The following is a 13,748-nucleotide window of genomic DNA, read 5'->3' as shown; positions in this document are numbered from 1 at the left end:
TTGTATTCTTGACTTCTCTTTCTGCTAGTTCATTGTTAGTGTATAGAAATGCAACTGGTTTTTATAAGTTGATTTTGTACCCGGCAACTTTGCTGTATTAGTTGATTATTTCTAATAGTTTTCTGGTGGATTTTTTTGGGTTTTCTATATATAGAATAATGTTATCTGCAAACAGCAAGAGTTTCAGTCCTCCTTTCCAATTTGGATATCTTTTATTTCTTTTTCTTGCTTAATTTCTCTGGCCAACACCTCCAGTACTAAGTTGAATAGGAGTGGTGAGAGTGGACAACCTTGTCTTGTTCCTTTTCTCAGGGGGATGGCTTTCAGTTTTTCACCATTGAGTATGATGTTGGCTGTGGGTTTGTCATATATGGCTTTTATTGTGTTGAGGTACTTTCCCTCTATACCCTTTGTATTGTGCATTTTTATCATAAATTGGTGTTGAATCTTCTAAAATGCTTTTTCTGCATCTATTGAGATGATCATTTGAGTATATCCCTGGTGTATATCTGTATATCCCTGGTGTAAATCTGGTTCATCATGGTATATGATCCTTTCAATGTATTACTCTATTTGATTTGCCAATATTTTGTTGAGGATTTTTACATCTATGCTCATCAGCAATATTGGCCTGTAATTTTCCTTCTGTGTGTTGTCCATTTCTGGTTTGGGGATCAGGGTAATGTTGACCTCATAGAGTGAGTTAGGAAGTGTTCTGTCTTCTTCAATTTTTTGGCATAGTTTGAGAAGGATAGGTATTAAATTTTGAATCTTTGACAGAATTCTCCAGAGAAGCCATCTGGTCCTGGACTTTTGTTTTTTGGGAGGTTTTTGATTACTGTTTCAATCTCTCTACTTGTAATTGGTCTATTCAGATTCTCTATTTCTTATTGATTCAGTTTTGGGAGTTGTATGAGTCTAAGAATTTATCCATTTCTTCTAGGTTGTCCAATTTGTTGGCATGTAGTTTTTCATAGTATTCTCTTATAATCCTTTGTTTCTGCAGCATCCATTGAAATTTCTCCCCTTTCATTTATAATTTTATTTATTTGAACCTTCTCTCTGTTTTTCTTAGTGAATCCGGCTAAGGGTTTGTCAATTTTCTTTATCTTCTCGAAGAACCAGGTCTTAGTTTCATTGATCCTTTCTACCATTTTTCTAGTCTCTATTTCATTTATTCCTGCTCTAATTTTTATTATTTCCCTACTTCTGCTGACTTTCAACTTTGTTTGTTCTTCTTTTTCTAGTTCTGTTAGGTGTAGTTTAAGATTACTTACTTGAGGTTTTTCTTTGTTGAAGTGGGCCTGTATTGCTGTGAATTTCCCTCTTAAGATTGCTTTTGCTGCATCCCATAAGAGTTGGTATGTTTTATTTTCATTTTCATTTGTCTCCAGGTATTTTTTGATTTCTCCTTTGATTTCTTCATTGATTCAATTGTTCAGTAGCATGTTGTTTAGTCTCCACATATTCATGATTTTCCCAGCTTTTTTCCTGCAGTTGATTTCTAGTTTCATAACATTAAGGTCAGAAAATATGCTTGATATGATTTCAATATTCTTAAGTTTATTGAGGTTTGCCTTGTTTCACAACTTACGGTCAATCTTTGAGAATGTTCCATGTGCACTTGATAAGCATGTGTATTCTGCTGTTTTTGGATGGAATGTTCAATATGTATCTATTAAGTTTATCTGATCTAGAGTTTCATTTAAATCCACTATTTCCCATTGAATTTCTGTCTGGATGATCTGTCCATTGATTTAAGTGGGGTGTTGAGGTCCCCTACGATTATTGTGTTGCTGTTCATTTCTCTCTTTAGGTTTGTTAATATTTGCTTTGTATACTTTGGTGCTCCAGTATTAGGTGCACATGTATTTGTAAGTGTTATGTCCTCTTGGTGGGATGTCCCTTTTATCATTATAAACTGCAGATCTTTGTCTCTCACTGTCTTTTTTATCTTGAAGTCAGCTTTGTCTGATATAAGTATGGCAACGCCTGCTTTCTTTCTTTCTTTTTTTTTTTTTTGCCATTTGCTTGGAGTATGGTCTTCCATCCCTTCACTCTGAGCCTGTGTTTTTCTTTAGAACTGAGATGTGTTTCCTGGAGGCAGCATATTGTTGGGTCTTGTTTTTTAATCCATCCTGCCAGTCTGTGTCTTTAGATTGGAGAATTCAATCCATTTACATTTAGAGTGATAATTAATATATGAGGGCTTAATACTGCCAGTCTCTCTCTTTTGTTCTGATTATTCTATATTTGCATTGTTTCTCTTTCCTTGTATTTCTGACTGCCATTTCAGTTTGGTGATTTTCTATGATGGTTTTCTCAGTTTTCTGTTTATTTATGATTTGTGGCTCTGCTCTGATTTTTTGTTTAGTGGTTACCATGACGTTTGTATAAAAGATCTCATGGATGAGATAGTCCATTTTCTGATAGCCTCTTATTTCCATTAGCCTAAGCAAATTCCATTCCTTTCCTCTTCCCCTTCTGAGTTATTATTGTTAAAAATTATTCTGTTTCATGCTGTGAGTTTGTGACTAAATTGAAGTGTTTATAGTTATTTTTGAAGCTTTCCTTCCCTTTATCTTTTATCTTATAATTAGTATTTGCTAATCTGTTCTGACAGAGAGAAGAAATTTTCTGATTTTGTCTGACTATTTATCTCCTTGTTCTAAGCTTTGCCTTTTGTTTCAGCTATGAGGGCTTCCTTCATCATTTCTTATAGGGGAGGTCTAGTGACAATGAACTACCTCAGCTTTTGTTTATCTGAGAAAGCTTTTATTTCCCATTTTATCTGAAGGATAGTTTCACTGGATAGAGTATTCTTGGCTGAAAGTTTTTGTCTCTCAGAATTTTGAATATATCATCCCTCTCTCTCCTAGCCTGTAAGGTTTCTGCTGAGAAATTCTCTGAAAGTCTAATAGAGGTTCCTTTGTACATTATTTTCTTCTGCCTTGCTGCCCTTAATATTTTTTCTTTGTCATTCATTTTTACCAGTTTTACTATTATATGCCTTGGAGAAGGTCTTTTTTCATTGATGTAAATAGGAGTTCTGTTGGCTTCATATACCTGTAAGTCCAGTTCTTTCTCTAGGTTTTGGAAGTTCTCAGCTAGTATTTCTTTTTAAGAAGCTCTCTACTCCTTTCTCCCTCTAGAATACCAATAATCCTTATTTTGCATTTCCTAATTGAGTCAGGTATTTCTCAAAGGATTTCTTCATTTCTCAAAAATCTTAGTTCTCTCTCCTCCTTCACCTGAAGTATTTCTATATTTCTATCCTTTAAATCACTATTTCTGTCCTCCATAAGGTCAGCTCTGTTATTTAAGCATTCTAGATTATTTTTTTATCTCATTAATTGTGTTCATCATTTCCAGAATATCTGTTTCTTTTTTATTTTTTAGAGTTTCAACCTCTTTGTTGAAGTATTCCTTCTGCTCATTAATTTTATTTCTGAGGTCATTGAGCTGTATCTCTGAGTTTTCTTGTAACTCATTGAGTTTCTTTGTGACAACTATTTTAAATTCTCTGTCATTTAGATTATAAATTTCTGTGGCTTCAGGATTGGTTTCTGGAGACTTGTCATTTTCCTTCTGCTCTGAAGTGTTACTGTAGTTTTTCACGGTGTTTGATGAACTGATCCTTTGCCAGGGCATTTGTAGTAGTATCAGGTGAAAGACATGAGCCTTTATACAATATTTCTGCCATACAGATACATTAGATGTAAATAACCTCAAGAGCATACCTGATAGTAAAATGTAAGGGGCCAGCCCAGCGGTATAGTGGTTAAGTTCATGTGCTCTGCTTCAGTGGCCCAGGGTTCATGGGTTTGGATCCTGGATGTGGACCTAGCACCGCTCATCAGGCCACACTGTGGGGGCATCCCACGTACAAAACAGAGGAAGATTGACACAGATGTTAGCTCAGAGCCAATCTTTCTCGCACACACAAAAAAAGTAAAATAATTAGGAAGTATTGAGTTTGGGGTATTTGCTACCTATGTTGTTGTTGTTCTTGTTGTTTTTGTTGTTTCATGAAGAAGATTGGCCCTGAGCTAACATCTGTTGCCAATCTTCTTCTTTTTGCTTGAGGGAGATTGTTGCTGGGCTAACATCTGTGCCAATCTGCCTCTATTTTATATGGGATGCAACCACTGCATGGCCTGATGAGCGGTGCTAGGTCTGCACCCAGGATCCGAACCCACAAACTCTGGGCCACTGAAGTGAAGCACGTGAACTTAACCACTATGCTACTGGGCTGGCGCCTCTACCTATGTTTTTAATATAACTTTTTTCTTTTTTGCTGAGGAAGATTAGCCCTGACCTAACATCTGTGCCAATCTTCCTCTGTTTTTTTATATGTGGATTGCTGCCACAGCATGGTCGATGAGTGATGTAGGTCTGTACCCGGGATCTGACCCTGTGAACCTGGGCTGCTGAAGTGGAGTGCACCAAACTTAACCACTAGGCAACAGGGCCAGTCCTGTAACTTTAATTGAAAGTTTTGTGACTTAATTTTTACTAATAGCTGTGTCTAACAACGGACTCGCAAGATTCCTGAAAAATTAACAATTGGCTTTCATAAGCTGGGAGGAGCCAGATCCAACACACCACTATTTTTTAGGCAGAATCTTTTCTTCTGTGGTTGTTTTCTTTCTCTCAATATCAAATGTCTGATCTAGAATTTCTTGGGTTTTTTTTTATTAGTTTCCCTACTCCAATGCTATCAGAAGGCAACAAAATTTTTTTTTGCTTGTTTCCACCAGCAATCAAAGAAAAACAAATTTAACCAATAATAGTGTCTTAGCAAAGACTGTTTTAATTATAGCACACAATTCTGGAGTTCTGTCCCCTGCTACCTGTAGTGACACGGACAATTTCATGTATTACTTGCCATAGAGTAAGCCAGTATATTCATTTTCTACTACTGTATAACAGACTACAACACGTTTAGCAGCTTAAAATAATATCCAGTTACGATCTCACAGTTTTATAGGTCAGAAGTCCTGGTGGGCTTGACCAGGGTCTCTGCTTAGGCTTTCACATGGTGTCAGCCAGGCAAGCTTGGACCTGCAGGCTCTGGAGAAGAATCGTTTCCCAGGGTATTCATCTGCTGGCAGAATTCATCTTCCTGTGTCTCTAGGATTGAGGTCCCTGCTTTCTCTCTGGCTGTCGGCCAGGGGTCACTCTCAGCTCCTAGAGACCACTCTCTGGTCTTGTGGATGCCCCCTTGCCCCCTGTCTTCAAAGTCAACATCCATGCGTTGCATCCTTCTCATGCTCTGACACTTCTGACTCTCCCTCTTGCTACCAGCTGAAGAAAACTCCACTTTAAGAGGCTCCTGTGATTCGATTAGGCCCACGCGGAGAATCTCCCTCTGGCTGCACTGTGACAGAATCACAGGCGTGAAGTCTCACCACATTCGCAGTCCTGGGGATCAGAGTGGAGATCTGGGGGGCTATTTTAGGGTTCTGCCTGCCAGAGCCAGTGACACTCTTTTAGAAATCAAGTTGGCAAAATGTCTCGAGTCTTTTCAATGTTTGTTCTAGTTGAATTCACCAATTCCTTGCTGGGAAATATTATAAACAGAACCAAAGTGTTCACAAAAAAGTTCTTTCTTGTTTATAATTTAAAATAACTTTAACAGTAAGTTTATAAGGACTACACAAAATATGCTATAAAAGTTAAATATAATAAGCAAGATATAAATGTTTATGTACACTACCACTTCAAGTGTATTTCTAAAATTAAAAACCTACGTGGATCATGCAAGCTGAAGTGCAGAAAGCAAAGATCAACAAGATGGGATCTGCCCCCAAAGAGCTTAATATTGAGGTGGAAAACCAGATATGTGTACAAGTAACCACAAAATGAGGCAGAATGCAAGCAGAGCCAGCATTCAGAGAAAAAAACAATAAAGCCGTTGGAACACAGAGACTGTTAGAAAAAGCAAATCGATGCATCTACACACTCTTTTGAGAGAAGAGTTGAGGGCCGAGTTTAGGAGGAAACTGGATCCGCAGAGCTCAGTGAGCGTGGACGGCGAGTCTCTATCCCGACTCTCCCGTGGTCTGTAAAATGACGAGCCCCTTTCCTATGAACTTGAAGTCACAGGTCAATTTCCACTAAATGTGATAAAAGACATTAGTCCTCGGGCCAGCCTGGGCCCTTGAAGCTCCTAGAAGCAAGACAAACGTAGCAGGCAAACTGTGTTTGGTGGGCCCTAGCTTCTCTGCCTACGTCACTTCCCCTTCTGTGCTCCTGTTTCTCAAGGCACCAGAGACCCTGAGAGATGGGAAAGTTCCACAAACGTCAAAAGACATTGGCTCAGCGCCAGCTTGAGAACTGCGCGCTCACTTCAGTTTCAATAATTAACTCTCATTCTGTCCATTCACAGACTATTCCTCAGTATGAAGCTCTGTTTTAAAAAAATGTGGGTGGAAGATGCCCTGATTAGATTCGCCATTCCAGTATTCATTTTTATAAAGGTGGTTTGGCATAGCAGAATTATCATGAGTTTGGGGGTTAAAGATTCCTGGGATGGAATTCCAGTTCTGACTCTTCCTTGTGTGGAATCTTGGGCAAGTTACTGAATTTCTCTGGTTCTCTGCTATGTATGGAAAATGAACTCCAGACCTCCCAAGGTTGCCGTGAGGAACAAATGAGATTATATACGCAATGGGCCTGATATACAGAAGGGGTTCTATAAGTACTAATGTGGCCGCCCCCTGCTCACTCCCATATCATTTTAGTAGCAGTGAAAGCTCATTGATAGTCTCTCTCCCATGAAACTGCTATTTTGAAAGGATTTGTGAAGTAAGATCACGTGAGGGAGAGAAGTGTAGACTTTACTTGTTCTTGACACTTAATCTGGAAGCAAAGACACACCCACTGAGCACTTATTAACGGAGCCTTCTTCTCAGCCGAGCAAATGCACTCCAATGAGCAGGTTTACATAACCAGATCATTAACTGGATTTTCTTGCTTGATTTCTCAACAGATAGAGAAACAGGCGATGGTTCTGTCAGAAATCCCCACAGTGATTTGTTCTAAAACCAGGAGAAAATAAAATTCATTCTTCGTTGAAGTGAAAAAAGTTTTGGTTAAAGGGCCATAAATTCAATAAACACACTGGACAACTGTTTGAGCTCTAACAAAATCTGTTTATCTCCCCACAGCTTTTCAGTCTCTAAAGAGCAGCCATAGTTCTACCCCAGTAGAGTAGCTTCTGAATAGAAGTCCTATTTATACCTGATTGTCTAAGACAATCCATGCTCTACAATAAATCCCTCCTTTCTCCCTAAGCCTTGAAAAACTCAAATGTTGGAGTTTGGCTACAAAGCCACAGATAAACTTCCATGTGGTGTGCTGAGAACATTGGAGAAGGAAGGAGGACAGCAATCCTGTCTTTCTCTAGGTCACTTCTACTTTGAATCCTGTAGAAAAACCCTTGGGATAGAGGATTTGAAAGAGCCCTGAGAACAGAGTTGGGGAAATGGGCCTGTCTGAAGTGTGGAGGTGAAAACTCAGGAAGGCATCCTCCTCGGCCTCCTTCAGCCCCCAAATGGCTGTTGCCGCTCATCGTGCCCCTCCGCTCGGATCCAGCCAGCCAACAGCGGGCAGCAAGCAGTAGTGGCCTCGACTTCAGACGTCAGGGTGGAACTGGAGCTGTGCAAACGAGGCCGGCAGCGGAAGGAGGTCAGAAAGTCAGATAACTGGGTGGAGGCAAGTGAAAACCCACAGTCTGGGGGCTGCGGGACTGTCAAAAGGCTATACTTGGTCTGGGTTCCAGATTCCAGGTCTCAGGCCAGCAAGCTTATAAAGGTGACATGAGCAGTGTTTTCAGTATTGACCTATTCCTGGAACAAAGGGACACAGAAACCAAATCAAATTGCTAATCAAGAAGTGACGGGGCAAAGATAGAATCTTTCACAAAGGAGTTTTCAGCTGGATTTTGTGAGACGCACCCCTGGGCTGTGGGGGATCATGAAGGGTCTTTGTGGCTGATGCCCCAGGGTGCTCCAGGAGCAATCTCTCTCTCTCTCTCTCTTCCTCCCTCTCTTCTCTCTTTCTCTGCCGGGATTGGAATTTTTATTGCCCGTGATCCCTTTGGCCAAACTCCATGCTGAGTCCTTTATTGCCTTTGTAACTTCCTTTGCAGCACAGCTGTATAACATGTGGATAATTTCTCTGTCCTGCTTTGCTGTTGATTTTCACTTTTAAAGAGCTGTTTGCTGTTTGCCTGTGGAATCAATTTTGCCCCCTGTGGGTGGATTTCTGATGGCCTTAAGTCAGCTCGCCTCCTGACATTTGCTTGTGAGGATTAAAGGAGATCATGCATGTGAAAATCTGTTCTAAGCTGTAAGGTACTACCTCAGTGTTATTACTTTCCTGCTGCCCATCCTAGGCAGGCAGGCCACTGTACTGTGGAAACTGAGAGAAATCAGACAATGTTCTCAAGCCAACCATCTGGATGTGGTTTCTCAGAAAACGAATTCAGTCAGTCAGAGGCAGCCGCATAATTCGTGGGGCTCAGTGTAAAATTATTAAGAATCTCAAGATGCAACAGCAGAGCTTTGAAACTGAGCACGGGGCCTTTCTAAGCATCAAGCCCTGCGTGACATGTGGCATGCCCATGAAGCTAACTGTGACATCAACACATTCAGAGCAACGTGAGGCTTTGTGGTAGTTTTGTTGGAAAAGAGATGAAGAGCTCTCTAAAATCTACAAAACACATAGATACAAGGAAAACACTAAGGAAGACGGCTTGATGTGGAAGAGGAAGAACTTCTTTTCAGAATGAAAAGCTTAGTTGAGGGGCCAGCCAGCTGGTGCAGCGGTTAAGTGTGCATGTTCGTTTGGGCAGCCCGGGGTTCGCCGGTTCGGATCCTCGGTGCAGACACAGCACCGCTTATCAAGCCATGCTGTGGTAGGCGTCCCACATAGAAAGTAGAGGAAGATGGGCACGGATGTTACCTCAGGGCCAGTCTTCCTCAGCAAAAAGAGGAGGATTGGCAGCAGATGTTAGCTCAGGGCTGATCTTCCTCAAAAAATCAAACAAACAAAAAAAGCTTAATTGAAAGAGAGCTGGTCTTCCAGTCCAGGATATCTTCCTGTCCATCTTAGCTCTGTGGGACACTGGCCAAGGCATTTGCGATGACAGATGTGGCTGTGCCTTGTGTGTTATACACTGGTAAACTGTACAACAGTTGAAGTGTAAACTTTTCCCGTTGCCGTTTTTAAATTGGCCCTTTTAGAAAAGACGCACATGCACACATTCTGACCCTGGGCCTCACCTCCGTGCAGCTCTACACTCCTTCCAAGGCAATCGGTGGGGAGGGCTTTACATTGTCCCAAATCAGTCTTTTTTTTCCGGTTTCCATTCCCTCTGGACTAAAAACAAAAAGACAAACCACCCCGTCAGTTTGTTACTGTCATATGTAACCTACTTGGAAGTCTCCGCCGTGCTTTGAAGGATGGAGGAGGGTCGGGGGAGGCCAACCTCACCCACCCAGAGCTCTGTTTACATAGCTGAAGGGCTGGGAGTGCTGGAACGGAGGTGGGGACCACACGGATGGTCCAGGAGGCTGCACCTCATCCCCTGCTCCGTTTTTCCTGATAGCTTGTCAGCTGCTCGAAGCAGCCAAGAGAGAAGAAATCTGTAAGGTTCTTCTCCGTCTTTTGGCGCCATCTGTTTCCTTTCTCATTTCTTTCTCGAAAACTTTTTTCAATAAACACTATATGACAGACACCAGAGGATGTCTACAAGAGCAAATTCATCTTTCCTCAAATGTAGGCTTTGGGAGACCTTTGGCATTTGCAGAAAAGTCCCCCGTGCTGCTGTCCTTTCCTCCACATCTGGAAGGTACTGGAAGGAGTGAAGGGACATGACGCTCCCTTATTTACTGCATCTGGCGTCCTGTGCTCATCTACACCTCCAGCTGGAACAGTAAACATTTTCAACTCACTTGGACACTCGGATTTGAAGATGCCAGCACCACTTTGCAGCCATACCTATCTCCCCCGGTTTCACCTCAAAATTAAATGTGCACATGAATTACATAAAACCTGCATAGTAATTCGGAAAAAGAGGCTTACTTTCTCACTGTGCCCTAATAAAGGTTGGAAAAAAGCCCTCTCACTCAGGAGGTGGCAAACGGTGGACCTGTGAGCCCAGCCCTTCTGCTGCCTCAGTCAAGGGAGGTTTGACGTAGCCACGCCCATTCATTTGCATGTCATCTATGGTGGATTTTCACTTTGGCAAAACCTAAAGAATTCACTGTCTGGCCCTTTACAAAAAGATTTGTTTGCCCTGCTTTAGCTCACAGGGAAAGCCGAAGGCCCCTAGACCAGGGCCACCCAAAGTGTGGTCTGTGACCGCTCCTGGCCTGTGAATGCCTGTTACTGAAACTGTGAGTGCTTAGAATCTTCTATAGCATGTTGACATTGCCAAGAAATCGAAGTGTGCGACTATTTTTCTCGTAATTAATTTTTATCGTATTTTTAAAAGTATTAGTTCATGAAGGATTAGAAATAACAAAATTCTAGGAGTCACAAACTTTCCATAAGAAAAATACAAGGTAATTTAATAACCATCATAATCACTTTAACTAGGCCTCACAAGATAACAAAATTCAGCCCTAGAGGTTTCATCCATAGCATAGATTTCGCCTTGGGGAACAAAATGGAACTGGGGGAGACAGAGCCAGGTTTAAAAATCTAATTCTGTTGCTGTATTAAAGCCCTAATATCAGAGATACACTTACTTCTAATTAATGTATAATTACATACAGAGCACTTTCTTTACATAGGTGCTGGGGGAATGAAAATACGGTCCAGGGCTGCTAGGAGCGTTCACTCTGGGTTGAAGAGCTAAGGCGATTATAAAAATGCGAGACATGGAGTCTGTGGGAATCTGCTGTGAAGAGACTGCTGTGGGGCTGGTACAGGAACTCATGTATTCATGAGTGCCACTCAGATACATGCATCTCCCTTCTGTTAAAGGCCTTTTGACCTAACTGACTAATGCAATGTGCTGAGACCTTTAAGGGAAGGTGACTGTGTGCAGGAATGCCATCAGGAAAGCCAGGCTGAGACACAAACGCCAGGCAGCTCACTCCCTTTACAAGTGGCTGAGTCCACACGCCAGCAGGTCAACCTGTAGTCAGTTGAGGGGAGATTCTTAGACCTAAATGCTCATGTGGGAAATAAAGGCTGAAAATCAATGAGCAGTTATTAAAAGAATAGCAAACTAAGTAGAAGGAAAGTGTCATATATATAGTTATCCAAAAAAGATGAGAAACAATCAATTTTATAGTATGTTAGTTCTATTTTCAAGAAATATGCTCAATGCATTTTCAGATAAAATACCTCAAAATTAAAGCAATGGGTCCAATTGTTAATCTGAAAAAAGTACAGTAAATATACCATTTCCCCCTATGTTTTCAGACTTTTTAGGTCCTCTATAGCTGAATTGTCTAATATAGTCATCACTAGGCACATGTGGTTAGTTAAAGTAATTATTGGAGAGTGAAGAAATGGAACATTATCCTCATAGCAGACAGTTCTATTGGACAGAGCTGCTTTATAATGTGTGTATTTTTTTTTCCACTTGTTTGACTCATTAAATTTAGAGGTACTTTACCTAAAAAGGTGTTTGGAAATTGAACAAAAACATACTGAGCATATTATTTGAAAATACAATACCCCGTTTAAAAAATAAGTTTATCCTCAGTTTTCCAACTTTTTGAACATCCTATAAATGTGTCATTAACTTTTTAAAGGTTGATTTTTATTTTCATCAAGAAATACCTGCATGTAGTTTTAAGGAATCAAATTATTCAACAAGACATAGTAAGAAAAATAAACATTGACTTGTTTGCCCCCATCATCCCATCTCCCACGTGTGAGAAGCACTCTCCTCCCCTTCCATGGTGTCATATGTGTCTCCCTGTCTCTAAGGGAGACGCTCACACTGCCGCTGCATCTTTGCATCTTTGTCTGCACACACGTTAGTATAGAGCTTGATGAATTTTCACAAAGCGAGCACACGATGCAACCATCCCCCAGCTCTAGAAACAGGACAGTAAGACGGAAGCACCCAACAGCCTTCATGATCCTCCCAAGTCATCTCTGTCCTCAGGAACACTTGGACCTTTTTTCCTATAGTTTTGCCTGTTCTTAAAATTTATATAGAATTATCTAATATATACTCTTTCTTGTCTGGTTTCTTTGGCTGTTCTTTTTCTAGCTTGAGATCAAAGCTTAGATTATTGATTTTTCTTATCTAATAAATGTATTTAAAGTTATAAATCTTTTGAAGGAAGCATTAGCAGCATCCCATAAATCTTTGCATGTTGCATATTATCATTCATTTTGACACAGCTTTCCATTGGGATATTTTTGTATTTTTAAAGTACTGATTTTTCCCCATGGTGTTGTGATCAACATGTTCTTTATACCAAGCCTTGGAAATCTGTTTTCTGTATCCTGGACAATAGCTGCAGTGGAGGTCACCACCTGATTAGTTTATGATAATGCAGTCACTCTCCAAGATCTGTCAAATTTCTGTCTGGTCTGAACACATAGGAGGGGAGCCTTTACCCTGAATCTTTCAGGATTTTTGACGATGGCTCTCTGAAATTTCCTGAGATGTCGCATTGATTTGGTTTACTGTTCTGGCTTCTACTTGGCTCTTGTTATGGTCAGGGAACCAAAGTGGGGATTTGGTCAGTTGTCAAGTATGCGTACTCTAAATACACTCAGGATCAGGGGAAATAAGTACAGGGGAGGTCCTCGGACAAACTGAGCTGTCTGGACACAAGCTGGGGCTCAGACTCCATGTATGACCTGACCCAAAAGGAAGTCAACTGTCAAAGAAACGTCGAGTCACAGCCACATCACAGAGTACGGAAGGTGAATCTGGAGTGACAGATAATAGGCACACGACAGCACAGTCCTAGCCTTCGTCAGATGTCAGAGTTCACCAATTCTGTGTCTGAACTGTTCTTAACTCGTCCACTGAGATTTTAATTTCAATTATTTTTATCATTATAAATACTATTTTGACAATTCTTAAATCAGCCCAATTTTTATAGAACCTTGTTATTTTACCATTTTGACACTCTTTTATTTCTTTACACATATGCAACAGTCATTTCAGATTCTGTGTCTGATAATCCCTACATCTGTCATCTTCCTAGGGCTTATTCTATAATTCATTTCTCTGACCCTTGCTTACGATTGCATCTCTTTTTACAGGGTGGATTTATTTCCCAGCTCCATCTCTGAAGGTCAGATTGGTTCTCCTCTATCAGCCTCACATCCATTTTCCAGGTAAGAGGGAACAGGAACAGACTGGCACTTTCGCCAGGAAAGCAAAGCTGTCCTCATAAATCCCAAGTGGACTTTGCTTCCATCTCCCTGGTCAGAACCGTGTCACGTGCCAGGCCTGACTGCAGGCTTTTATGCCTCCATGGCTGAGAGCACTGGAGATGAAGGCTGAAAGAGCAACTGTGCGTTCCTGCTTACAGCAGAGCCAGGCAAGAGTGCCAGGTCACTGCCATGGGGTTGGTGGCGCAAGTCATGAAGGTTACAGAGCCCTGTTAGGAGCAGGAATCATGGAACGGGACTCAGATCCACTTACACTCCTCTGGCTCTTCTAACTCCAAAATGGCGTGGGGACCCTCACTCTCAGAGAGTGGACTTTTGAGAGTCCTGTCACCTATGAATTCTCTCTAAGTAGACCTGTCACT

The 13,748-nt window shown here is 41.1% G+C and overlaps 1 protein-coding gene across 2 annotated transcripts in view; it reads left to right on the top strand.

Annotated features, from left to right (window-relative positions):
• The window catches only part of C23H9orf85 (chromosome 23 C9orf85 homolog), a 225,471-nt gene that overhangs the window by 93,588 nt on the left and 118,135 nt on the right, over positions 1–13,748 (top strand). For both annotated transcript variants that reach the window (XM_070248446.1, XM_070248447.1), the window contains exon 3: positions 13,255–13,329. In XM_070248446.1, coding sequence (XP_070104547.1) covers positions 13,255–13,329 — 75 coding nt within the window. The remainder of the gene's footprint in view (positions 1–13,254; positions 13,330–13,748) is intronic.

This window comes from Equus caballus, chromosome 23, assembly GCF_041296265.1.
Source record: "Equus caballus isolate H_3958 breed thoroughbred chromosome 23, TB-T2T, whole genome shotgun sequence".
NCBI lineage: Eukaryota > Metazoa > Chordata > Mammalia > Perissodactyla > Equidae > Equus > Equus caballus.
Note: the sequence above shows the minus strand (reverse complement) of the source record. Positions and strands in the feature narration are given on the sequence as shown.